Raw genomic sequence first — 24141 nt, forward strand, 5'->3', positions numbered from 1 at the left:
ATCCGTCCGAAGTAACGAAGAATTGTTGCAGAAATAAGGTTACCCTTGATGAGTAGGGTAGAAGGGGGCATCAGCAAGTCAACACTGAGTAACTGGGTATGCCGAGACTCCCCTATGCTGTCTCCGATCTTTCGCGTTGGTCATATCTACAAGCCGCGGCAGCCAAGTTGAAGAGACAGTCGGAGTGACAAAGCCATCGTCTTGTTAGACTCTGCTTTGAGTTGATGGAAGTGCGAGCATGCGAGTTGCTCGTTCTGCATATGGACTTTCGGCATGTCGGAACTACCCTCTTTACTATATTCTGATTGCGATCGAACAGCAAATGACGGGGTGCTTGTCAAATAAACTTTATCACCGCCTCCGTGTTGCAAGGCACTTGAGTCGTAACGCATTAATGGCCGCATTGCCGCGCCCGTCATCCGCCTGACACACCATCATGAACTCCCAAGAATATTTAAAGCCCATCGCCGCCTATGCCATGGTAGTTCATCTCATCTCCATCAGTTCTATCATTGAACCCACAGTCTAATCAACTACCCACCTAATTCACTCTTTCAAATACCGTCATAATGAAGACCTCTTCCATCGTCCTCTACGCCGTCGCTGCCCTCGCTGGTCTGTCCGAGGCCAAGCGTGGTTGCAGACACGACACGGCCAACCCCGGAATGGGCTGGTACTACATCGTCAGCGGAGACACCCTCAACGACATCGCGGCCGACTTCAGCACCACCGCTGCCCACCTCGCCGAGCTCAACGGCATTGCCAACCCCGACTCCATCCCCGCCGACAAGACCATTGTCGTCCCCTGCGCCTAAATTCATTTCCGGTGAACCCGAAATCGAATCGATTTGGATGAGGTCGGAAGTACATCTTTCAGCGTTGGGATGCGTGGGATACTGGACGTAGGCCCGTGATGCTACTGGACAATATCACAGCCATCTATCGTCCAGATCCTATTCGTTGTAGAAGCATAATACCCTCTAAGAATACAACATTTCTACTTGTTACATGTCCTCCAAGACTGTTGGTGACAAGGACACAGCCTGCGTTATGGAAGATGCCTATCGATGGCGATCACTACAAGTCAACCTTGCGAATTGCTTCGATTGGGTATCTCTTCGTCATCAAACATGGCTTTCTTACAACGGCCATTCAACTGTTGTCATTCAAACAATATGCTAACTGTATGTCTCTACCGTGATCAGATTTAAAGAGTTCATGTTTAGATCAGCATGAGTACAGAAAGACGCTCGCAATCGCCTGCAGTTGCAAAAGGAACAACATTCTACGTTGAACTGTTACGGCCGCCCACCCCCTGTCCATAAATGAAGTATAATTCATGTTAATTGCGAAAGTAACACGAAGCATTTCGAAATTGTGACTAGTTGAGCTTGAATGAGCCACGACACAAGCCCTGAGACGTGATGATACCTCGCGGATCAACGGCTTTCTGAATCCTCTGAAGACGCAACTTGTTCGTCTCCCCATACCCCGAAAATGGATCTTGGTCATGCTTCGCATAGTTGATGTACAGCCATGGATGCAAAAGATTCATTTCAGATGCCCGCTGCTTGGATCGCGTCAGCCACCTGTCAGCGTAGGCATTCATCGCCTCGTCGTCTTCGCGATCTCGCCAGCCCAGAGTGAATAGAGCGACTGTCATTGTTAGGGCTGTTCCAGCGTTTTTAGAAGCGGACTTACTGTTCAATGGTTCGTCGGACTCAATCCCCAATGCGTTGCCGCCGCGTACTTTCATCGCCTTGATGGCATTGATGTGCAGCGCCTGGAGTACAATTGAAGACGCAAATCCCGGCGTATCCTTAACGGCCTCGGCCTCTTCCGCAAATATATCTTGTACCTGTTCATATAGCTCTCGAGATGGACGGAATGTGACGGTGGCGTACAATCGTCTTAGTCCGTGTCAGTTCGTGGAATCATTATCGAACTGTGGTTTGAACAATTACTTACCTCAGCACACGAGGGCCGACGTTCTCCAGCGCAAAATTACTCATCCAGTCTACCCGCACGGTGCTGGATTCAAACGGTATTTGGTTGAGGCTATCAAACACGGCGGGCTCGAGGATCGGCTCGTAATATGCTTGAGTGACGGACATTTGGAAACGACTCTCCGAAGAGTCCCAGAAGTATCGAGTCGAGTAACACATGGAGGTGTCGTTGGATTTCGTTGTGGTAAGATCGAAGACCTCGTCGAGCAATGGCGCCGTGTAGTTGGCATGAAAGGTCTTGTCTCCCGATAACAACTTTCCCTGAGGTACAAGTCGAGAACGGAAGTTTGTGACAATGCCGAAGTTGTTGCCGCCTCCCCGTAGCGCGAAGTACAAGTCTGGGTTCACCGTCTCGCTGGCGTTAACGATAGTGGAATTGGGCAGCACGACCTGAAGATGTTAGTATCAACACTGATTATCGAGACCATTCACTGCCTGTGTAACTGACCTGATACTCATAGACATTGTCCACTGCCAGTCCATACTGCGGGGACAGGTTCGAAATTCCTCCCCCCAGAGTGTAGCCGGGCACACCAACATCGGCAACTCGTCCCGCGATGCTTGACAATTCGTGCTGCTCCAACGCCGCGTACGCCTCTCCCAAAACCAATCCGGGGCCTAGATTGGCCCAGGATCTGTCATCTGCCAGCTCAATATGATCCATTCGGTTCAAGTCGATCGTTACCCCGCCAACCGAGTTGGAGGCGTCAACATTTGTCGAATGGCCGCCTCCCTTGACGGCGAACCGACACCAGTTGTCGACAATAATCTCAAGGGCCCTTGCGACATCACTGGCAGATGTGGGCTCCACGCGACAAGCTGGAACGACTTCTTGCTGCTTCGCGTCCCAGACTGAGAAGTCGGGGTCGTTTCCTCCCATGTGGACCGCCGAACCAAACTCCAAGCTCAATTGGCGACACTGTTGCAAGGTTATTTTCCTTGGTAATTGCACTAAAATTAGAATCACTTACTGCTTGCTCACAGCTGGAACTGGAAAGACTGATTTCATTGTTCCTGTGAATCTGGTGAGACAGAAAGGCGGGCAAGAAAGAACTGCCCAGCATGGCTGCAGTATGTCCTCAAATACGAGGCGCAGGAAAAGATAAGATGCTGGTGTGGCCTGTGGAGATTTGGGGTAAAGAAAACGAATGTTGTTATTTATGTGCGCGACCTCCAGCATCGATTGCAACCTGATTTCATAAGCGCCGTTAAGCTAGAAGACGGGCGTCTGTCGGTCTAGAGTCCGCTATCTTTTACCTTGCTCGACTGCAGATGATGCCAACCAAAATACTTGTTGTTACGTGGGCAGGGCAATTGAACTATCGTAAGGTCTCTCTGAGGGCATCAGCACATCTGGGCACCTGTCTCAGCGGCAAATGCATTCATTGACGTCAATCTTATCGGGTTGAGGTACCCTGACAGCCACACGCCGGGGATCCACTGTCAGCTGGGTTCGTATCTAACTCCGAGATCTCCATGGCGGAAGCATCCGGCCCCGCATGTCAGCATGCTACAGATGATCACCCTGCACTACTCCCATCTCACTGCGAACTGTATCAACTTCCCCTGGATGATCAGCTCAAGTCATTGAAAGAGCATGCCGGCCTGTTCAGCGGAGGAGAACGGTTCAAAAAGCCAAATTTCCATGTGGGGCTGTTGCGAGCGCCCCTTGCTTCACTGGCTGTAGCCAGTAAAAAGGAAAACAGCATCATTCACTTGGCGGTTGGGGGATTTCTTTGGGATGCCGTCAGTGAACCCAAAAGTCCGAGTATTTGGTCATGGACCTGTTTTCCTTTCTTTCTACACAACCTTCTAGGCATCCCCCGCTATCTGAACAGAGGCCTACGAACCAGTAGACTTCACAACTTCAATTGCCTCGACCATCAGGCAAGAAATTCGCCTCTTGAAGACGACCAAAAGCCAAAGTATAGCCTTTTCCAGGATCCAATGTCTCACAAAACTCGATCTCTCGAGACGCCGTGAGATCATAGTCAATTCGGATGGGTGTGGCCAGGGTGGTCACGAGTATGTCCCATTGGACATCATCCATGGCATTCGGTTGAAGACCATGTGCTGCAACCCAGACTGGCCATGAGTCCTTCTGAGCCATCAACCAGTCAATACCATAGGCCTGGCCTGTGGCCTGCTCTTGCGGCCCAACCCCTTCAAGACCAAAGTAGTTGCACACCAACGGCCATTTCATCTGCCATGACACCGGCTCACCGTCTCCAACGTTGAAGGCGCGCCCATTGGTGTCTTCGGGGTGGAGGGAGACGTGAATATGAAAACGAGCAACTAGATCCTGGAAAGAATCAGTGTGCAGTGCGACCCAAGACTCTTGGCTCCCTGGGAACGGGCATATCGCCCGGTCGCCTTTGGCGGACCGATAGAAGGAAAGATATAATCCCAGCGACTGCGCAACATTCATGGCATTGAAGTGTGGGACAAAACAAGGCTATCGACAGGGCTTGTCAGTCGACCAGATCGATAGAAGGCGGCTAGGGATCTGTTTAGGAAACTTACTAGAAATGATGGCCTGATCTCGGCCCATTTCCACGAACTAGCTGCAGCATGTCTTGCCACCACATCGTGCTGCGCGTAGTAGAAGATCTTTGACGCATACGGCTCCGGTATGCGGGGCAGTGTTTCCTTCCATGGTGCGGGAGGCCATCCATGCCCGACCATGCCATAGCCCTGATGAAGGTACAGTCAGCAAAGGTCTGGTGCACTTTTGCGATCCATGGATGGGAATTGTCTCTACCTTGCCACCTGTCTGCAGGGAAACGAAATTGACGTTAGGGCAAAGGACATTGACAGCCATCAACGCGTTGTCAACGATTGCCGAGTTATGCTCCACAAGATTCTCTGGAGTAGTGCCATGACCCGTGTAAGCTGCAAAATTGTTACTTTATGAAGAATACGACAGAGTTGCGAATGCTCGAATGATAAAAACACACCGACAAAGTAGACATGCGTGACCGCTGCAATGTCCGAAATGGTTCCGAGTCTCCGAAGAGTTGACTCTGCGTTGGTAAGATCCAGTCCGGTGTGCATTTTCAATCTTGAGTCTTCCGGCAACCTGGCTGTCGTTTTAGTCAAAGGTCGTTTACACAAGCCAATGACTCGCCTAAACGTCTTGGTAGATGGGTAGTTGAGGCATTCGCGCATCAAGGCCCAACCGGACTAAGAGATGAGTCAAGAGCGTCAGCCGAAAACAGATTTTCAACGTAGCCGGAAACACTTACAATGGGGAAGCCCCGAATACTAAAGCAACATTGCCCTTGGTCTTTTTGAATTCCATCGTGGCTTGTTATTCGTCACTGCGGTAGTGTCGTGTCAACCCGAAGCTGTTCAATGTCATTAGGAATCATCCCCTTTTATAGATAGCATTCTTAGATGAGAAGGTGACCAACTGTAACGCCTCGACGATTATTGAAGTTTTCTCGAGCCTGCTACTATTACCGCCACACAAATGACTGCTACCGTCTCGTATCTCTATGTCGGCATGGATGTTCGCTTTCGCTTTCGGGGCCCCTCAAGGATGCCGAAGCACTAACTTCCCCACGTCAAACACTCCTAGCGCTCTGAGAGCTTACAAATGGCTCTTTTTGGTCCGCCCGGCGGACGAATCTGCCACATCGCAACGAAGCATGCGCATACATATTGAGTGAGTGTTCTCTTTGGAGAACCTTGAAAGCTCTCAGCTTAGGGGGAATCACAACTGCATCAGGCACCAACCAGAGCCCAAGTAACCCATCCATCTTTGTCAAAAGACTTACACGAAATGTCAGTGCGAGCAGTCTGTTTGAGCTTTGGATGTTCCTAATGATGTCTTCCAGCAATCACAATGTCCCTTGAGGACCTTGACGAGAGGATAGTCCTCGCATCGGTCACAGAAATTATCCAGGCCCCAGCCAATGAGATATGGCCGTTTTTGTCAGCAATCGGAGCTGAGAGAATCCTGATACCGGGCTGCACCCGATCAGCAGTGTTGGAGGGTTACGGAAAGGGTGCTATTCGGCGTGTCTACTTTGGCGAAACCTTCTTCGATGAGCGCATACTTGTCTGCGACCATGCTTTGTACAAGTTGAAGTACGAAGTGCTTCAACCAAATCCAAGTCCTGCGAAGGGCGTGCTTGCGGCGGTTCAACTGCACGACATAGGGGGAAAGAAGACCGAAGTCACATGGGTATCAGGAGCTACGGAGCTTCCACCAGAGCATGAAACGAGCACCAAGGAGCAAGCTGTAGGATTTTGTCAAGGGCAAATTGCATCCTTACGAAGACTCAGCCAGGCTACAACCTCTTCCTTCTAGAAGGCTTTCTGACCTTTCCACATTGGCAGTGCACGATGCAAAGACTATCAGTTGTTGATTGAATAGCTTTGATCGTCGTCATAGACACTGGCTGCTGTGATTACGAAACTCAAGGCTCGGCACTGACTACAATTTCAATAATTCCATTTTCCAACTGATAGCCTGTTGGTGTTTGCTATAGACTTTGAAGTGACGAAGACAGCTTGGCAAATTGAAACCCCCTTTCGTGACCGATGCTGAGATGGGTGTGAAGCGGTCTAGTCAACTACATTTGGAAACCATGTAGAGACAGCCTTTCTAGCCTGGTGGTGGTGATGGGTCTCTGGTCTGGTTGGGTGGTCTCGATCACAATTTGTATGGCCTCATCATTTTGTAAAATTGTCTTGTATCGGCTTTCTACCTATGATTCTATGCAGTTGCGTTGAGGACAGTGCAATTGTCGGAACTGCGGAAAGCTCTTGTACCTAGATACCTTAAATCAAGCTCCAATCAACCTTCCGACCAAAGCAATCTGACATGGCCCTGCAAGATTCTTGCATCGCTTAATCAGTGGGGCATCCAGAGGGGCACTTGGCGAGTGATTAGCTTGGATCCAAATTCATCCTATGAGCCCGGTTCCTTACGCATGACGCCTGACATTCGCCAGGAATATATGAACAGCAGCTGGGTTGGGAGGGGGTGTCGCCGCCCCTGGGGCGGCCAACGAGCTTCGGGTGCTCTAGGGCATTGGACTGCCTGATGGCCGGGTTGGCCATGGCCATAGCAGCAAAGAGAGTAACGATGGCAATCTTGAACTGCATTGTGAACTTTAGAGGCTGGTGTAGATAAAGTTTGGTTGTAAGATTGAACTTTGGGGCAGTGAAGGGATGAATTGAATGGGGTGGATGGCTTCCTTCAAACGCCAGATGATTTAGTTGGCCCCTTTTATGTTTATTGCTTCGGCTTCTTCGGCTCAACTCGATTCGTGCATTCTATGGTACTGTGTATGATGATTGAACACACAGGTTCAGGAGTTGACTACGACCATCTCGGATTTGAATTTTTTCAAGATTAAGCAGGAGTATAACTAAGTTCTGGAAGCTCGTAGTCATTTGCACTAGTACTGCCAATCATGCTGGTCGCAGCTTCCAACTCACACTCCCAGCCTCCACAAAGGCGATTAAGATTAAGCCTTGTTAAGATATGGCTCAATGACGATCATGTTTCGCGCAAGGACTTTGATTTCCAAGACGAGGAATTGTATGAAGCCACGTCATGCATCGTTGACGATAGCCTTTCGGTCTTGGTTTGCATTTCCGACTTAACTATGGTCTCATTTTGTTCTACATGCTGTATCAGAAGGTCCTTTTTCCCCGGCACGGGCATCGGTAGACTAATCTCAAGGTAGACAACCTATGCAAAACAGGTGCTGGACTTACTTCGGCATCACTCTCGTAGATACCGGTCAGGACGGTGACATCGACCATTGGCAGTCGCTTTTTCTTTGATCGGACCCGCAAACCTCTGTCGGCCAAATCGCACCGTCGTGTCCGAGAAAACATGAACCATGACTCAAGAAATTGATCAATCGTTTTGTCCGGTTCCCGGAATATCCGCCCGGCGTCCAACGGAGGTAATCGGTATGGAACTGCATACTAATGCCTTGAGACGAGGGCGGGGGGACGCCAGGTAGCCTGCGATCGAAGGACCCCCCACCCCTCCAGGTCCTCGCAGGTGAGTACAATGGAGGACGCTACGCCCGCCAGGTCGCCTTACCGGCTTCAGTGGCCCACCGGCAATGTCAAGAAGCGTACGAGTCGGCTTGTACGGCAACTGATAAATGCATACTGACATGTCACTGCAAACTCATTTCAGACTGGTGGAACGGGTCATACGCCTCAACGCAAATTAAGATAGCACTACGTCTTAGTGATCGGCAAGGATCTTTACAGGCGATATTAGCACAGTTCAGGCATCTGGTCGTAGAGTCGGCAGTCGGTGCGTCTACTCGGTGGTAAACTACTGTAAAAGGTGCCAACCCGAAAGTTTAAGCCGAAGCAATGATGCATCTGTTCACCCGAATTGATATTTACTACTTGCCAAGGCACGGTATTTGTAATAACCCAGTCTGAGATTTACCGTGTCTATTGTGAGATTGCCTCGCTAATGCGGGGGCGTGAAAGCTCCCGTCTCCCCAGTTTCCGTGAAAATTCCAGTACTATCTGTCGCCAAGTCGAGAGAAAAAACACTCGTTGCATTAGCTTGAGAACGGGTATCAACATGCCATTCATTGTAATCCTCACGTAAATATACGGTTGTCGCGAAGACTTTCACTGAGTAGACCCTGAAGCCATTACTTTGAGAGTAGGTTCATACAGATCCCCTGGTCTATCATGGTGTTACTTGCGGCTTGGCTCCAGGCAAACCAATACCGCTGACCATGATATTGGGACCGCATGGGTCTCGGAAACCGTAGTCTCCGAGACCGTCATATCGGATAAACAGCCTTTGGTGGCTTTGTCTATAATGTCGGGGGCTGTGAAATCGATGCTAAAATTTGGATCCAAGACTGATATGACCTCGACTCCGCACAGTACCCGGCTGATGGGCGACGAACGCCGGCCCATGGATGGTGCAAGGGGGTGGGGTCCTCATTTGATTATACTTCAAATCGAACGCCACCTGGGAATCGGGCCTTGATCTATTATTTACGAAACCTTTGAATTCTGTCAATGGGAATTTGCGAATGATTGAAAGCTACGCCAAGCGAAGCGACTATGCGCCGAGGATGATGTCAAATTGAATCATTCGTGGTGTAGGTACACTATGCACCGAAGTCCTGGCGCCATCGATTTGAAAGTTATTCCAGCGGCCTCGTACTTCTTACCGAGTGGGAAGACCTCAGAAGACTACAGTAAGCCCAACTACCTTATGTAGGAGTATTCGTCGTATTTTGTGAGAATACCAGGCGATTTTCTTTTTGTAGAATCATTCGCTCCCGCTGTCAGCAGCAACTCAATGATTGCCTCATGACCATCATCTTCAGGCCTTGGACCTAGCCAAAGAGCAAGTCTCTCTTTCAAGTCAACTGGTTCCTTTGCTTTTCGAGCAAGCATCAACGCAGTGTGACCATCAAGGTCTTCCGTGTCCAACGAAGCGCCATGCCCAACAAGTGTCTCAACAACACGTTCAAACCCGGCTTTGGCGGCATGCATTAGAGGAGTACGAAGATCCATATCCTTATGATCCACATTCGCTCCCATGGAAATGAGCAAGTTCACTGTCTCAACCATCTTGGTGCTTGCATCCTCCTTTCGATCGCCCAATGAATAGCCAAATATGAGACATTGCTGTAGAGCTGTCTGTCTGTCCAAGCCCCTTAAAATGACATGGAAGAGAGGTGTTCGTCTGTTCAAATCAGACGCATTAACGTTTGCTTTGCCAGTGTTCCACAGAACTTCGAGCTTATCCTTCGACAAGTGCTTGGCAGCTCGAGAGAATGGCGTCTGCTTGCTATTGCTTCGTTGATCTGGTTCAAGTTTGATCTCCGAAACAAGCCACTCAAGAACGTCCAGATTTCCCGCACTTTCTGCTGCCCACCAAACCAGAGATCTTAGTTGAGCGTCGAGAGACGGAGGGTCGAATTTGTTCAGTTTGTGAATCGCCTTCAAGACGTCTAACTTGGTTTGGCGTGGTTGTGGCGAATGTGGGTCGCTGAGTACACCCCAAGAGACTATGATGGCCGTGAATGGGGACGGACATCCTTTGAGACCCCCATTTAGTCTAGAAGTCAGAACTCATAGCTTGCGCTAATGAAGTTGCTAGTCTGATATATGCTCTCCTAATCGCCTTCAACAAGTAGTCCCACAACCGATCATCCTCAAGGCCTACAAAAGTACTGCTGTAGTCAAATAAGACATTGACGACATCTTCATGATCAAAGGCATGATCCACAACAGTTCTCATTTTCCAATCTCTGGTGTGAGGGTCTACCCTCGGATCTTGTAACAAAGCACGGACTGTTTGCAAATGCTCGAAGGCTGACGCAACCATTAGCGGCGTCAGTCGACACGCAGTGCTCTTGATAACCGAATCCCGAAAGTCTCGTTGTGCGTCATCGGATACATCCAAGGATAACAGTAAGCGAACCAAGTCGGTCTGTCCTTGTCTCGCAGCCCACCACAAGGCAGTCCTTCCTCGTTCGTCGCGCTCGAGAATAATGTGTTCGTTCTTGGCATGAACAGTCCTGACAGCTAGCTCAAGGCCACAAATGACTGCAACAATGAGCGGTGTAGGTTTCAGGGGAACAATCCAATTCTCTTCCATATAATAAACATCTAACGAAGGAGACGACATGGCAGGGGCATCGGGAGGCATCTGTCTGTATCCCTTCATGAGAAGCCGTTTGGAGAACCAAGAATCAGAAGTTTCGCTGCAGCACGCCTCACACAGGGCTGTGGCAAGGACCTTTATCTCATCCTCAACTACATCACCGGAGTTCAAAACATGTGTCGGCCAAAAGAGGGCAGAATATTCGAAGAAGACATGGTGAGGATCAGGCTCCACTTTGCTGAGCGGGAGGCCTTGCATTGCCAAGCTTCCCATGCGTGAACCCAAATAACGCATGCATGCTTTGGCGAGGACTATATTCGATTCGGCACGCGCGAAGGTATGCTTCCAAGAAAAGGGACCCACAGACTCATTAGGCGTTCTGATTAGTCGGGGAACATTCGAGTCTGCCAAGTCGCGTGCCAGGAACTCTTTGGCCGTCTGATGGATGAAGTATATTTTGTCGTCGATGATCGTTACAAAAAGCCCACAAATGGCTCGCAGCGTCTCTCTAAATCGGCCCGGAGGCTCGAGCTTGATGCGTGAACTGAGGTGCTCGTTCGTCGACATGGCTAGGGCAACAGCCATCTCCTCCAGTGTCAGAGGTCTCACAGCAGCAATGACTATTTGAAGCACATTGCGAGCCTTCTCGATGTCCTGACAGCGGTTGAGGATCTTCTCGTAGAGCATGTCCAACCCTTTGGGCAGACCGGCTAAGACCTCAGCTGCCTTATCGGTCGTGAATGCGAGGACGTTCTCAATAACATCTAACACCATCTTTACCCACAGGTATGTCCTGTTCTTGGTTTTGGAAATCTCTTGCTGGAGAAATTGTGTCTCTAATGGTTCTAAAGGAATAGATTCGGTAATGCATTGTATTCGACTCCGGGCGAAGACGTCGATCTCTTGTGATATCTTTGCCAGTTGCTCGTCATCCTCCCCGCGGAGGTGGATCTTCGGCCAGCTTTTCTCGAGCCGTCTAAACTGTCTTTGAATCATCATGTCTGGTCTCGAGGTGAAAATGACTTTCAAACGCTGACGGTCGTCTGGGTTCATGTAAAACTTGTCGAGCGCCGAAATGAGTTTTCGTCGGTCGCTCTCCTCGCACTCGTCCAAAGCGTCAATCAAGCAACAAATATGGACGTCATTCTCCCCTGCAAGGGCAAAAAGCATCTCAAACAAGCTTGACGTGGATTCCGTTAATCGCTTTCCCTCATTGATGAACTGTGTCATACGTTTTGGGGTCAAGAGGGAAGGTCGATTTAGAAACAGCTGCCTGAGGATAGAACAGAGGGCGACTGGCACTGTCCTTTGGTCGGCAAAATCCTCTTTGAAGAAGAAATAGCAAAGAACGCTGTCTCTGATCTTGTTCGGAAGAACTTCATCCACTAGGAATTTTGCCAGCACAGACTTTCCGCAACCAGGATCTGCGGATACCCAGAGAATGCTAGGTCGAGTTGAGTTCATCCACGCACGAAAGAGATCATGGTCAATAAACCATTCGCATGTTCCCACTCCTCTTTCCGGGTTGATATCCTTTCGATCACGGTAGGGACAGATGTCTAGCAGTCGCAGACACTCAGCTCTCTGCCTTTGCAACTGTTCCGATTCGACGATTTCGGCATGGGCCTTAGGTTCACTGTGGGTTGAAGGCTGTAGCTGGTTGTCGAGAAATGAGTGAAGCTTTTCGTCGGTGACCAAGTCGGCAAAAGCCCGACACTTGCCATCGAGATCCTTGATATCAGCCATGAGTGTCTTCCAGGTGTCTCCTCTGAAGGTGTCCCGAAAGAATTGGCTAGGCCTGCTCCTCTGAACGTAGGACAAAGCTCGAGCTTGGAACTCAAGAATCTTGGCGCATAGATTGACCAAATTATTTTCGAAGTCACGCTCCAGATCCCTAGCGGTGGCCTTGGAAACAGAGTCCACCTGTATTCTCGGTCGAAAGACGGTTTCCATCACGAGATATCTGCAGATGATCGAAGAAACTAGGTCAAGGCCTTTGAAAAGCTGCTCTCGCTGCTCGATCTGTCGGATGAGAAACTGTCCAGTGGTCAGTTAGTACGCTAACGTGTGGCACTTGATGGCTTGCGAACTTACGGTTAAAATCACAATCACACCGGCGCAAGCTACTGAGGCATGGGGGTCAGCTCTGGCAGCGCTGTTGATGAGGTCCTTCGCCGTGATGATATGTTTGGCCACGTTGTTGAAGTGTGGTTCAACCTCAACCGCGTGCTTGCCGGATCCGACCGTCATTTTACGGTTCTTGAGCTCCTCGGCTGGCTCGGTGCCTGATCTGGTGCGGGGGTATTAATCCGATCGGAGCTGTTGTTCTCGTCTTTTCCGGTGATTCTACCCCAGTAGCGCTGCCGCTTTGAGGAAGACGTCGTAAAGAGATAGCATCAGGGTGTCAAAGTCTCCTTGCTGATGGTGTTGTTGACACGCTTCGACTTAAGCTAGACGCAGAAGCTTATGATGAGGGAGGTTGGAAGTGGCGGACCATTTTTCTCAGGCGACCGCGAACTCCGCGCTGTTGACAGTAGCCTAGCTGGAAGAAGGAACGGCTGCGCGATTGGTTGCATGATGGGTCACAGCCTGCTTCCTGCATGTCTATTCTTGTCATCACGTCTGACAGCAAGAACGTTCAAAGGTCCAATAGCAATTCGCGTCTGACTGCCCAATCATCGGGTCCAAAATACTCAGTACAAAGCCAAGCCAAGCTTAAACAAACATTAAAAGTTCTGATCCAACCCAGTACGCCTCTCCATTCCACTGGGTATCATGTCAACCAACGTCCTGTCCAGAATGCCATCCATGCAATGCCAATACACCGTCCAAAAGCCAAGTATTACCTCTCCAATAGCACAAAACAGCCTTCTCAAATCATAGCAGTAGCTCTGCCGGACATGATCTCAACGGAGTCGTATGAGGTGATGGGGCCAGAGCGACGACGATGCTCACGCTCCTAGCGCTCGGATCGAGGAGTGTTGGTGGGGACTGCAGGGGCCGTGTCAATGACGGCAGTGATGGAGCTGACCTGCGACTGCGAGGTGGGGAGGAGAGAGACGTCAGTCCAGTAGTTCTCGATTTGCTCGTTGGTGTTGTTGCGGGGAATAGTAGCCATGATGTTCTCCTCGGTGACAACGTAGTTGTCGGGATGATCGACGGCCTGTGCAACTGTCGCCTCCTCGGGGATCTCGGTGATTTGAACTGCGTGAGGTGCAGAGTCAACCTTATCCGACTGCTGCATGCTCTGAATCCGCTGTTCGCGTTGGGAGGCAGCGCCGAGGGTGCGTCGGTGCTCAATCTCGCGGGGGCTAGCCGGGATGTGAGTCTCGTTGCAGGCCCTGGGCATAATGGATCGGCCTCTGCTCTCTTCGTCGACGTGAACGGACCTGCGAAAACGGAACATGAGAATCCAGATGACGGAGGTGAATGCGAAAAGGCAAAGGCTGACAATTTCCCAGATGGCAAGCCAGAAAGGTGTTCTCTTGGTGAAGTGCTGAATAGTAGCGAACATGGTCGTGGCGATGGTAAAGTTGATGAGGAAGAACAAAGCGAAGAGGGTGCATCCATAGAACATGTCCTTCTGAGTGCTGATGCGTTGGTACCACCAAGTCTTGGGCTTGATAGCACTGTTTCGCTTGCCATGGCTGCTGCGGAGGCCAAACTTGAGGAGTCGGCGGCTCCAGTCGAAGAAGTTGCCGCTGCGATTCTTGCGAGGCTGAGGAGCATCGGGTGCCGGCCCAGCGGGGCGGAAAGGGGTCTCGACCAGCTGGGGGAAGTGGCGGATCTGGTGAGGAGTATGAGGCAAGTGAAGGCTGAGGTTCGCGGGATGAAGAGCGAGCATGCGAGCGTGGGGATGGTTGATCTGAAACTCATCAAGCGACTCGGTCATGCTGACTTCAGGAGGATGGCTGCGTCTGACATCCAGCCACTGCGTTGTCGATGCCGTCACGCTGCGGGTCATGGGGACCATGACGGAGGGGCGCGGGGTCGCATTCTGGAAAGGCCAACGAGGAGTTCCCAGGGTCGCGTTCGAAGATCTGGGGACCGAGAGAGGCTGCCTTGGGAAGATCATCGACTCTCCGCGGACGTTGGTGGGAGTATCGTCATTGATCTGCAGATCCGAGGACTCGGTCGAAACGGGCGAAGGAGGCGTAGGGGTCGCAGGACGAGGCTCAAGCTTGTCCTCCTTGTTGGACTCCTCAGAGACGCTGTCGCAGTTGGGCTCAACGATTTTCGGGGTCGCAGGAAGCTTGAAAGACGTGAACTCCTCAACCGAGGGGTAGGCCACGCCCTGGCTAGCAACAGCGGTTGTGGCCGTGCTGAAGGAGGCTTGGCCTGGAAGGGGGGACATGATTAAGATGATATTATCGTGATACCAAAAGAATGTAAGGATTGACGTGCGCGCCGTGTGATTGCAGCTGCGCAAAAGCGAAAGACTGAAGATACTGGCGATCACCAAAAGAGTGTGTTGTGAGAGATTGAGAGTGGTGAGGGAGAAGAAGAAAGAGCGTGCGGAAGGCAAAGTCAAAAAAGAAGGCGGGTGGTGAAAACTCTTTTGCCCTGTGTGGGTAAACAAAAGAAGTGAGGAAGGATTGTGTTCTCTGGAGTTGTTCAGAGGAAGGAGCGACTTGACGTGAGGCTGATGGCGACGCGACGTTGGTACAAAGGCCAGGATGGAGGAAGGAGCGAGGCCCAGGTGCTGAGGCAGGTGCAGCCCAGCAGAATTATTCCATGATGCAACTTGTGTTTTTTACATCACCATCATGTAGAAAAATGAGTGAATTGGCGTATAATACATCCAACAGAAGATTCCGGCAGTTGCTCTTGAAGCCACCGTCTTGACACAAGCAAGAGACACGGCCCCCAACCACAGAAGCGGGTGAAGTGAGGTTATCGCGAGGAAAGAAAGGAACAGGGCGCCAGCCCGGACGCCCCCCGATTAATATTGCAGTCCATTGACCCAATTCCAAACCAACCCTGGAATGTTTCGTTGCCCACAGCAATTATCCTACGTTCCATGCCACCGCAACAGGTAAAAACGGTGTAAGTTTTGTTGTCGTGTCTCAGATATTTTCCTCCAGATTGGGTCAAGCCTTGACGGTCAACTTCGGCTACATGGTTTCCAGAGGTGCACCCCACGTGGTGGGGGCCGGTGATCGACACAGATCATTGAATAATGGGTCGACCCCGGATTTTTGAACAGACGCATGCGGCCTTGGGTTGGTTCTTTGTTTACGAGATTGCGGCGGTGGTGGAACGTCTGGTGGTCTGAGGCATGTTATCGGTTGAGTCGGGATCTCGTCAACAGAGCGGGCCGAGATGAAGAGGAATTGCCGAGCCCAGGCGGCGCAGGTCGGAGGAAACCGAGTCTGTTTCGGCAAGAAGTACCGCCCAGATTCAGATTGAGGCGTTGGACAAGACTTTAAAATCGAGGCCATCAAATCTTCACGTGTGTAATATCCTATACGTAAGGTATTCTTTCTTCCCTTCTAACTTTTCTTCTTCGTAGTTTACCACTTAGAGGCGTACCTTACTAACTACTATATAACTCTTATAGGGAAATATTTAAGAACTAGAATAGTTTATAGAGAAACCTCTATAATTACTTATAGAGGTATATAAAGAAAATATAAATTACTTTAATTATAAAAAGTAAATATCTCTTTTTTTATATTATTATAATTTATTATTTTAAAATACTAAAATAATATTATTTTTATTACTTCTATAACTACTACTTTAAGAATAATAATAACTTTATTTAATTTATTAGAGAAAAAGAAAATAATATTTATAAGTTTATTTTCTTTAGAATTATAATAAATTTAAAAACATATTATTCTTTTATTACTTATAAATATATATTATCTTCTACTAATATAGCTAGAATAGTTTATTTTTCTTAAAATATTTAATAAATTTAAAGATGATATTAAATATTTAAAATTAATAAAATAATTAATAATTAGTATTATAAAATAAACTAACTAAACTATTCAAAATAAAAGAGTTTATTAGTAGAACTTAAAATAGTATTATAGTTTAATAGAGTAGTAGTGAATAAAAATAGTAAAATATATAGGGAGTAGTTAGAATAAGGGGAACCTTTTATATATCTCTAGTTATATAAAAGTTTATAAAAGAATTCTTTATAAACTATACGTAAAGTATTTCTTCGCACTAGTGATAGTGCTTTCTAGCTCTAAGAGCATTACCTAGCAAAATGTGGAGCTTGAAAGTCACCAACCTGCCGGGCTGCCAGTTGAGCAAGTTTTCGTAGCCAGATTTTCGCTTTTCCGTGATGAAGTAAAGTCGAACAGGAGAAGTGGCATCAAGACCGCTTGATGAAGAACATCGTGGATCCATGCGTGATGCAGAGGCCGAGCGGAGATGTCCCGCACTCTGCCGGCGGAACCCCACTTCAACGGAAACACCGGTGCAGATCCCGTCACCGGGTGCCCAAAACGCGGCCCGAAATGCTTCCCCCCAAGTTTTCCTGGAAAATTGGTATCAAAAGTTCACACTTCCTCGAAAGAATACCAAGCCTGGGAGTTTGATTCATGTCATTGCAATGAAGCCCAGCCTTTTAGGGAGGCTTCCTCCAAGCCAAATGATGAGTCAATGACATCATCCAACACCGATGCCGTGATGTCACTCAACAATCTGACGCCGCGTTCATCGAGGAATGCTTGTGAAAGTGCGCCTGGATATTAAATACTTCGCAATGGCCATGCAAAGCCATGTTCTTGTCGTTTTTTACAAATTTCCCGCAATCGACATCTCGCACCATGCATGGACCGAAGTCTACAACGATCATTCACGAGAAGGAAGGTGCGGACGGCTACGGCCCCGCCTTCGCGACTGCCGTTCCCAATTGCCCAGCCACATACCGCCGACCCCCGGCGGTCAACGCGGGCAGAACAATCGAGGCGGCTGGTGTGGCGCATGCCAACTTCGCGCCGTCGGATGGAAAGCCGCGAGGAAGCGAGGACTACTCCGAGAACTTAAGTGACTATGTAAGGCTTCGAAATCAGCTGTAGGATTGAGCTAACTCGTATCAGACCGTTCTGCAACAACATGTCCTCTTCTGGGATCGCAACAACGACGGCATCATCACCCCCATCGATGTCTGGGTCGGCTTCCGCGACCTGGGCTTCAACATACCGACTTGTCTTCTGGCGTGTACCGTGATCCCATTCGCATTTTCGTACGGGACCGTGATGCAGCACTCGTACTTTCCCGACCCGTTCTTCCGGCTATACGTTGATGGCATGCACAAGGCGAAGGTAGGCCTTCCTCTCTGCCGCAAAGAGGGTATGTCTGACTTGGACACAGCATGGCTCCGACTCGGGCGTCTACGATAGCGAAGGTCGCTTCGTCCCCCAAAGATTCGAAGACATTTTCGCAAACTGCAGTGCGAGGAAAGATAACACCTTAACCTTCAGAGAGGTCTTTGACTTGATGAGCAGGAATCGCTGTGCCGTTGACCCGTTTGGGGTAGGTCATCCCGAGATGCCCATCAGTCAAAGCTTCGCGACTAACTCTGTGATTAGTGGCTCGCTTCCTTCTTCGAATGGGTCACAACATGGATGCTGCTGGCCGACGACGGAAAGGTTCACAAGGAAGATCTGCGGAGGGTATACGACGTAAGTCTCCGATTGAGTTGTTCTCATCCACTTCTGACTTCGTGCTTCTTCAGGGATCGTTGTTCTGGGACATTCGAGAGAAAAGGCGCTCTGGCGAAGGTTGGAAACAGGGATGGGGACTCGGTGGCGATGGCTTCATCGGCTATCGGAAGAGGATTGGTATTCATCTGTAAACTTTGCCAGGCCGCCAGAGCCTCCTTGATGGACAGATTTCTAATGGACCAACGTGCGGCGTCACTCGGATCACGTCGTTTGATTTTCATGCCATTCAATTCTGATCCCATGCCAACTATCGACGCCCAAACTCTGATGCTTGTACTCACACATACCCAGTACCCAGACTCCAAAACTCCAACCCCCCCATTCGTCACCTCACTTCTTCTCCGCCCACTCCCCCTTCTTGTAAACGCCGCCAGTCTTCAAACACTTCGTACCCTTTCCTTCAGCCGCAGCCTGAGCCCGCTGCGCCTGCTGCTCATTGTTACTCGGCCGTCCACTGACCAAATTCATCTCCACGTCCGCCCGCTCCAGCTGCCTCAAAACCTGCGCGCGGATATTGATGTGAAAGAGCACCTTTTTCTTGTGCTGCACAGCCCACACAAACATCACGATCGCGCCCACAAAGCCCACCGCGCTGCAGGCCATCCACGCCCACCACCCCGCGCCCATCTCCGGCTCCCCGCCGCGGCCGCCGTCCGCGACGACCACGATGATGGACGCGAGGAAGCTGACCATCAGGGCGATGCCGACGAGCAGGATCGTGCGGTAGGTCGACTTCTTCGCCACGAGCCGGCCGTTACCCGTCTCGTCACCGAAGGCTCTAACCCGGTGCAGACCGAGGATGCGGTCGAGCTTGTCCCAGAAGGTCGTCCTCTTCTTCTCTTTCTTGGCAGGCGTGGTGTTGGTGGCGTCGGTAGCCTTCGGGGCTGGTCTAGTCCGAGTGTCGACAACTTGCAGGTGGTGAGGGGACTGGATGTTGACGGTCTTGGCGGTGGGGACGTTGCTGCTGGGGCCCGCCTCCGGGTCCGTGTTCTTAACTCGGATGGAGGGGATGTTGGGGTCTGTCGAGACGATGCTGTCGGTTGCAACGGCTGGTTCCGGGAGGGGCCAGTCTTCGGCAGTGAGTTGAAAGGGAGAGTTGTTCGCGTAGGAAGTGCGGTTGCGGCGGGGGATGTTGAGGGGCTCGCAGGGTGGGAAGGGGTTGGGCTTGGGACGACGGTTCTCGAGCTTCATCATTCGCTCTGCGAGTCTGATTATGCCGGCGTTGACTTTGGTGGGAGTCGGAGGGACCTCAGAGCCGGTGGCCTTGTTCGGGTCTGTGATCTTTGGAGCAGTGGGCGCGTCGTCGGTCTTGACTCCCAAGTCCTTGGCGGCCTCGACTGGGGCATCTTGAGGGTTGGCGGCCATGTCGATGGCGGCCTGTGGCTTTCTAGGGGTTGTCAGTTACGTCGTTCGAAAAATCAGAGAAGGTTGAATTCGCTGGGAGAAGGGGGCACTGATGGTACTGATGGAGCAACTTACGGGGACTCTTGGCTGTCGGCCATTTTGTAGGCTTGGTCTCCTTTGATCGGCCTGCTGCGAACAATGCTTTGTGAGCTTCCCTGGCAGACAGTCCGCGACGGGGTCAAAGGGGCGTCACACTAACGTATGTGTTGAGACAATGCGAGGGAGTGGGAACAATGCCTCGATGGAAGGTTTTCGAAGTTCCTTCAAACCTGCGATGTTCTTTGATAAGTGGCAACGAGAGTCAAGAAAAGCTCTCTGTGAGATTTTGAGGCTTGAAGTTGGAAAGAGGGAAGAGAGGAGAATATTCGAAATTAGTTTTTGAGGGACAGGGCGAGAGGTGTCACATGACGCCCCAGCCGCCATGGGAAGACCACGCTCTCAAGTGGTGGTGCGGCTGTGCCATTATGGTTGTGGATATTGGAACGCGGCTTGATGCCATCGTGGTGGTGTTGTAGTAGAGAGCGGGAGCTGTGAGTGAACTTGGGAAGTTCAACTTGAGTGGAGCTCACCAGAAGGCGTGGTCTAAAGGGCTGGAAAATAGTCAGTCAAGATGGCTTTGTTGACTGGAAAGAGTCCAGTTGGAACATTGCAACACATTAAAGGAGATGACAGAATAGCTGAATGAAAGGAGCTTCAATGTCTGTTGCACTTGAATGTCAAGTGATGCCCCTTGTAGAGAACCTGTCGATGGAACCCAACATATCATTCCAGAACTTGATAGCCACTTCTTTTCCATTTCGATCCTTAAGGTGATGGGAGCGACGGCGAGACTGATGAAACTTTTGTTCATGACCAGAAGCCCAGTAAGGCTGGCAATAATTAGCAAGCCGGCCGGGACCACCATTCGCGAGTCTGCCGCCTATGCATTCTGCTTCTGCAGTCTATCCTCCAGGATACAGTGATAATGTCTCCTTTTCAACGTGTCGAGAGAGAACATTTTCTCTAGAGTAACTCTACCTCAGCCGTTTCAATCCTGAAAGACAGGCCAACCTTCGAGATATAAGGCAATCGCATCTTCAGCCATCCTTAATATCATATTCGACCCAGGCCAAGGCACTTCTCACACCTCCAACCACGACGTGATTTGCTCGCACGTCACTTTAGATACTAAATCAACATCCACCATAGGATCTTCGACCATCCGTGGGAATCGGCCTCCACTTGACCCTCTCACGCCCCTCAATAGACCCCATGTCTCTCTGCGGGAACCCGCTCAAGCGGGGACCAGCCCACTCAAGCGCACAACTTTCACGGTCGTCAACACGGGCAAGATGGCCGAGCGGTCTAAGGCGCTAGCTTCAGGTGCTAGTCTAGAAATAGGCAAGGGTTCGAATCCCTTTCTTGTCAATATACGAGGCGTCATGCCTTTACTTTTTGTCGATTGTTGGACTTTGTATTTTCTGGTCTCAGCAGCAGTACTTCTAGCGTTCATTCGGAAGCAACATCATTAGGGTGCTTGTTCTCGCCGGTCTTCAGCAATTATTTTGACGTCGTTGGGGAAATCAAGTCAGGTTTTGTAAACTTCCTGACTGATACAATTCCATGATGAAAGGTTTTCCTCGGGTTCAAATCAAACTCAGATTGTATGTCTGACGGTATCTTCACAGCATATGATGTTAACATTGAATTCCTTGCTTAAGATACATTCACATTACCCTTTGCGCAACCTAGGATTTGATTTGAACTTCGATTGATATCCGCTGTTGTGATAACAATTTTGCCGAACGTCTGTCTCTTCCCGTCCTCAAGGCCCCTAGACACTTTCTATCTCGATGCCTCGATAGTCTGCGAAGTCACCGTGACATCAGAAGCCTCCTCCTCAGGTTCCGTCTTGACCCTCTTCGCTTCTCTCGATGTGTCGTCTGCCACCCGCTTCCTCTCCGCGGGGCACAAAGACGGCTCCCATGTGAATCCTTCGGGCGATAATGCGCACAGCACCTGAGAAAATGACCAAGTATAGTCCACCGCCACCAATGCCGCCACCACCGCTGGTTGAGACTCCTTAATAGCGTCGCACAGCAACGTCAGAAGAACGGGATTCCTCTCCGTGGGGCAAAGGTCGATACATGTTTTGCTCAGCCACATGCGAGCCATATATCGCTCCGCGTCCTCGAACTTTGCCGGGTCGGTGTTCGCGATGCACCTTATCTGGGCGGCGATCATAGCCCGGGTTGGGTTGAACCATTTACATATGACGTTGTACAAGTCCCTGGGGCAGCCGCCTGGAACACAGCTGACCGTGTACCCCTCGTGATCTGCGTGGTAAAAGTCTCTCAGAGAGGTGAGCTCGTCGTGGGCTCCCAGCCCGAGTAGAATGACGTCGGGAATGGACTGGATGATGGTGTTGTATGCCTGCGCCCGAACCTTTTCCCATATGAGACAGTCCGATCTGTTTGAGGGTGGTCCGCCGTCTGGCCAAGTTACGGTTTTCCATTGCGAGGGTGTGAGATGTTTTCTAATGGCTTTCTGCCATGCCGGGAAATATCTTCGGTCTTGCAAAGTTGGGATGTCGTTGGACATGTCGATAGTGCTTGGATCCGGGGAAGGGCGTTCGGAGTCCCGTCCGGATGAAAACAAGATGGAGAAGTGAAATAGCCGCGGACTGCCGACCATCACTCTTTTCTACCTCTTAAGCCCAGCAACACCACTTGCCGGGGTATGAAAGCTATTGGAAGGCTCTGTTGTTAATACTACTGAAGGCGCGTACTAAAGCACCATAATACTGTTTTAAAACCCTAGGGAAGCCCCCAGGCCACGAGTAGTCTCCCTCCATCTTCTTAACGACCGAAACAAAGGAGGCGCCGGAAACGTTTAGTGGCGGCGAGCGTAGCGAATAGCATCTGTGGCTCCAAGCCTCTACGTTGCAAACCATACAACCAAGCAGACGTTGAAGATAGGTAGAAAATGGGCGCGCTAAGCCCCTATGTCTCGGTCGCTGAGGAAATGGCGGGTTGGCTGGCTGGGGAACGGATGGCAAGTGAGAAACAATTCTGCGTGGGTCCCTCAGCGCAGCCTAGATTCCTCTAGGCGGCATCATCACATTGAAAAACAGCGCAACATTCAAAAAGAAACAACTGTATTATTCCGATTACTTTTTAGTATGCGCGCAACAAGACAGACGTCAAGTCTGGTCGCCGTTCTCGACCTTAGTCACTGGCCTCTCCTTTCCTTGTCTTCCTTATCTACTATCATTGTCTTCCTTCCTCATCGTCCCTCCTCGTCTTCCTTCCTGAACTCCATCGTCATTAGCATCTGCCCTCATACCACTGATTTATCATGTATAATCGCCGGAGGATATCAATGACGATAGGACCCATTATGTGCGTCTCTGAGGCCCTGGCAGCTAGTTTTCGAGTATTGCGATGAGGCCATCCCATGATAAAGCCCTGTTGTCGCCCAGATCGTTCGGAACCAGCGCAGGGTCGTACACCTCCATGCCTCTGTATAGAAGCAGGGCCAGAATCTCATTTGGCGTCGTTGGATCCTCTACAGCGGCGATCTTGACCAGCTTTACGAACGAGGCGAAGTCCTTTCTGGATTGCTAGGTGCGAAAGGGGGCGAAACCAGGCTCGAAACGTGGATGGCCCTCTGCGAAATCGATGGGGCGAGGAAATTCTTGATGAGTTTGAGTAGGTTATTCGGGTGGCTTCGGGCGGGGAAAGTATAGCCACAATGCCTGAGGCCGTCGATGATCTCGGTGGAAAGGGAGTCGTACATCAAGTCGAACAAGGCCTCTGGCGGACCGAGAGTCATCAGATACATCAACTCGTTTTCGGAACTCGTAAATCGCACTGGAGCGCCCTGGATATTGGTGCGGTATACTTGACAATACGCAAGAAGCGACGATGACCAGAGATTCCAGTCACGACGATCGCGAAGGGGAGGCAACGGCGGGGTTCCTCCAGACATATTGATGGTACTGCAAGCGTTGTTTCTGTAGCTGAGACTGTGAAGCAAAACCAAAAGCAGAATGTGTTGATGTTGAAAATCTGTGGAAGAGACGAGATTGACGAGGCATGTCGTGGCAAGATGGCGAGAGGGAAGATGGTCGACCAGGTATCTAGTGAAGGCTGCCCAGAGAGATGTTCTTTCCTCCATGAGCATCGAGTTGGTGACCAACTGCCAGTGCAGGTGCAGTAGTTGTAACGGCAGCGACTCACATGGGCAAGTCGACGACCACTGCTCCAAAACCGGCTACAATGTATCACGCCTGCCTCTATTTGAAGGCCAACAGCGTGTAGGTTTCCCAATCGGACGCGGTTGACGTGGATTCCAGTCTTGTCTTGGCCGTCGCTCCTGTCGTCGTCGTCTCCGTCGTCCTTGTCTACGTCGTCCTTGTCATCGTCGTCCTTGC

At 50.4% G+C, this 24141-nt stretch overlaps 6 protein-coding genes and 1 non-coding gene across 7 annotated transcripts; 3 read left to right on the plus strand and 4 right to left on the minus strand.

Moving 5' to 3' along the window:
* Positions 1-436: 436 nt before the first annotated feature.
* COL26b_009189 (uncharacterized protein) lies at positions 437-815 on the plus strand (the record flags this gene model as incomplete). The annotated part of the gene is made up of 2 exons (XM_053181929.1): positions 437-481; positions 576-815. 2 exons carry the CDS (start codon positions 437-439, stop codon positions 813-815), a joined length of 285 nt encoding a protein of 94 aa, XP_053034160.1.
* Positions 816-1605: 790 nt separating this feature from the next.
* On the minus strand, positions 1606-2886 carry COL26b_009190 (uncharacterized protein; the record flags this gene model as incomplete). Its single annotated transcript, XM_053181930.1, has 4 exons — positions 1606-1656; positions 1751-1910; positions 1969-2396; positions 2455-2886. 4 exons carry the CDS (start codon positions 2884-2886, stop codon positions 1606-1608), a joined length of 1071 nt encoding a protein of 356 aa, XP_053034161.1.
* A 7913-nt stretch (positions 2887-10799) lies between these two features.
* On the minus strand, positions 10800-12882 carry COL26b_009191 (uncharacterized protein; the record flags this gene model as incomplete). The annotated part of the gene is made up of 3 exons (XM_053181931.1): positions 10800-10931; positions 10996-12669; positions 12727-12882. The coding sequence occupies 3 exons, from the start codon at positions 12880-12882 to the stop codon at positions 10800-10802; spliced, it is 1962 nt and encodes a 653-aa protein (XP_053034162.1).
* A 709-nt stretch (positions 12883-13591) lies between these two features.
* COL26b_009192 (uncharacterized protein) lies at positions 13592-14986 on the minus strand (the record flags this gene model as incomplete). Its single annotated transcript, XM_053181932.1, has 1 exon — positions 13592-14986. The coding sequence occupies one exon, from the start codon at positions 14984-14986 to the stop codon at positions 13592-13594; it is 1395 nt and encodes a 464-aa protein (XP_053034163.1).
* A 2437-nt stretch (positions 14987-17423) lies between these two features.
* Positions 17424-18454, plus strand: COL26b_009193 (uncharacterized protein; the record flags this gene model as incomplete). The annotated part of the gene is made up of 5 exons (XM_053181933.1): positions 17424-17651; positions 17697-17921; positions 17971-18132; positions 18189-18281; positions 18335-18454. 5 exons carry the CDS (start codon positions 17424-17426, stop codon positions 18452-18454), a joined length of 828 nt encoding a protein of 275 aa, XP_053034164.1.
* Positions 18455-18653: 199 nt separating this feature from the next.
* On the minus strand, positions 18654-19825 carry COL26b_009194 (uncharacterized protein; the record flags this gene model as incomplete). Its single annotated transcript, XM_053181934.1, has 2 exons — positions 18654-19710; positions 19803-19825. The coding sequence occupies 2 exons, from the start codon at positions 19823-19825 to the stop codon at positions 18654-18656; spliced, it is 1080 nt and encodes a 359-aa protein (XP_053034165.1).
* Positions 19826-21052: 1227 nt separating this feature from the next.
* COL26b_009195 lies at positions 21053-21134 on the plus strand. Its single transcript has one exon. It is a non-coding gene; the product is annotated as a tRNA-Leu (tRNA).
* Positions 21135-24141: the final 3007 nt, after the last annotated feature.

Source organism: Colletotrichum chrysophilum (genome assembly GCF_026319265.1).
Source record: "Colletotrichum chrysophilum strain AFK26 chromosome Unknown scaffold_86, whole genome shotgun sequence".
Lineage (NCBI taxonomy): Eukaryota > Fungi > Ascomycota > Sordariomycetes > Glomerellales > Glomerellaceae > Colletotrichum > Colletotrichum chrysophilum.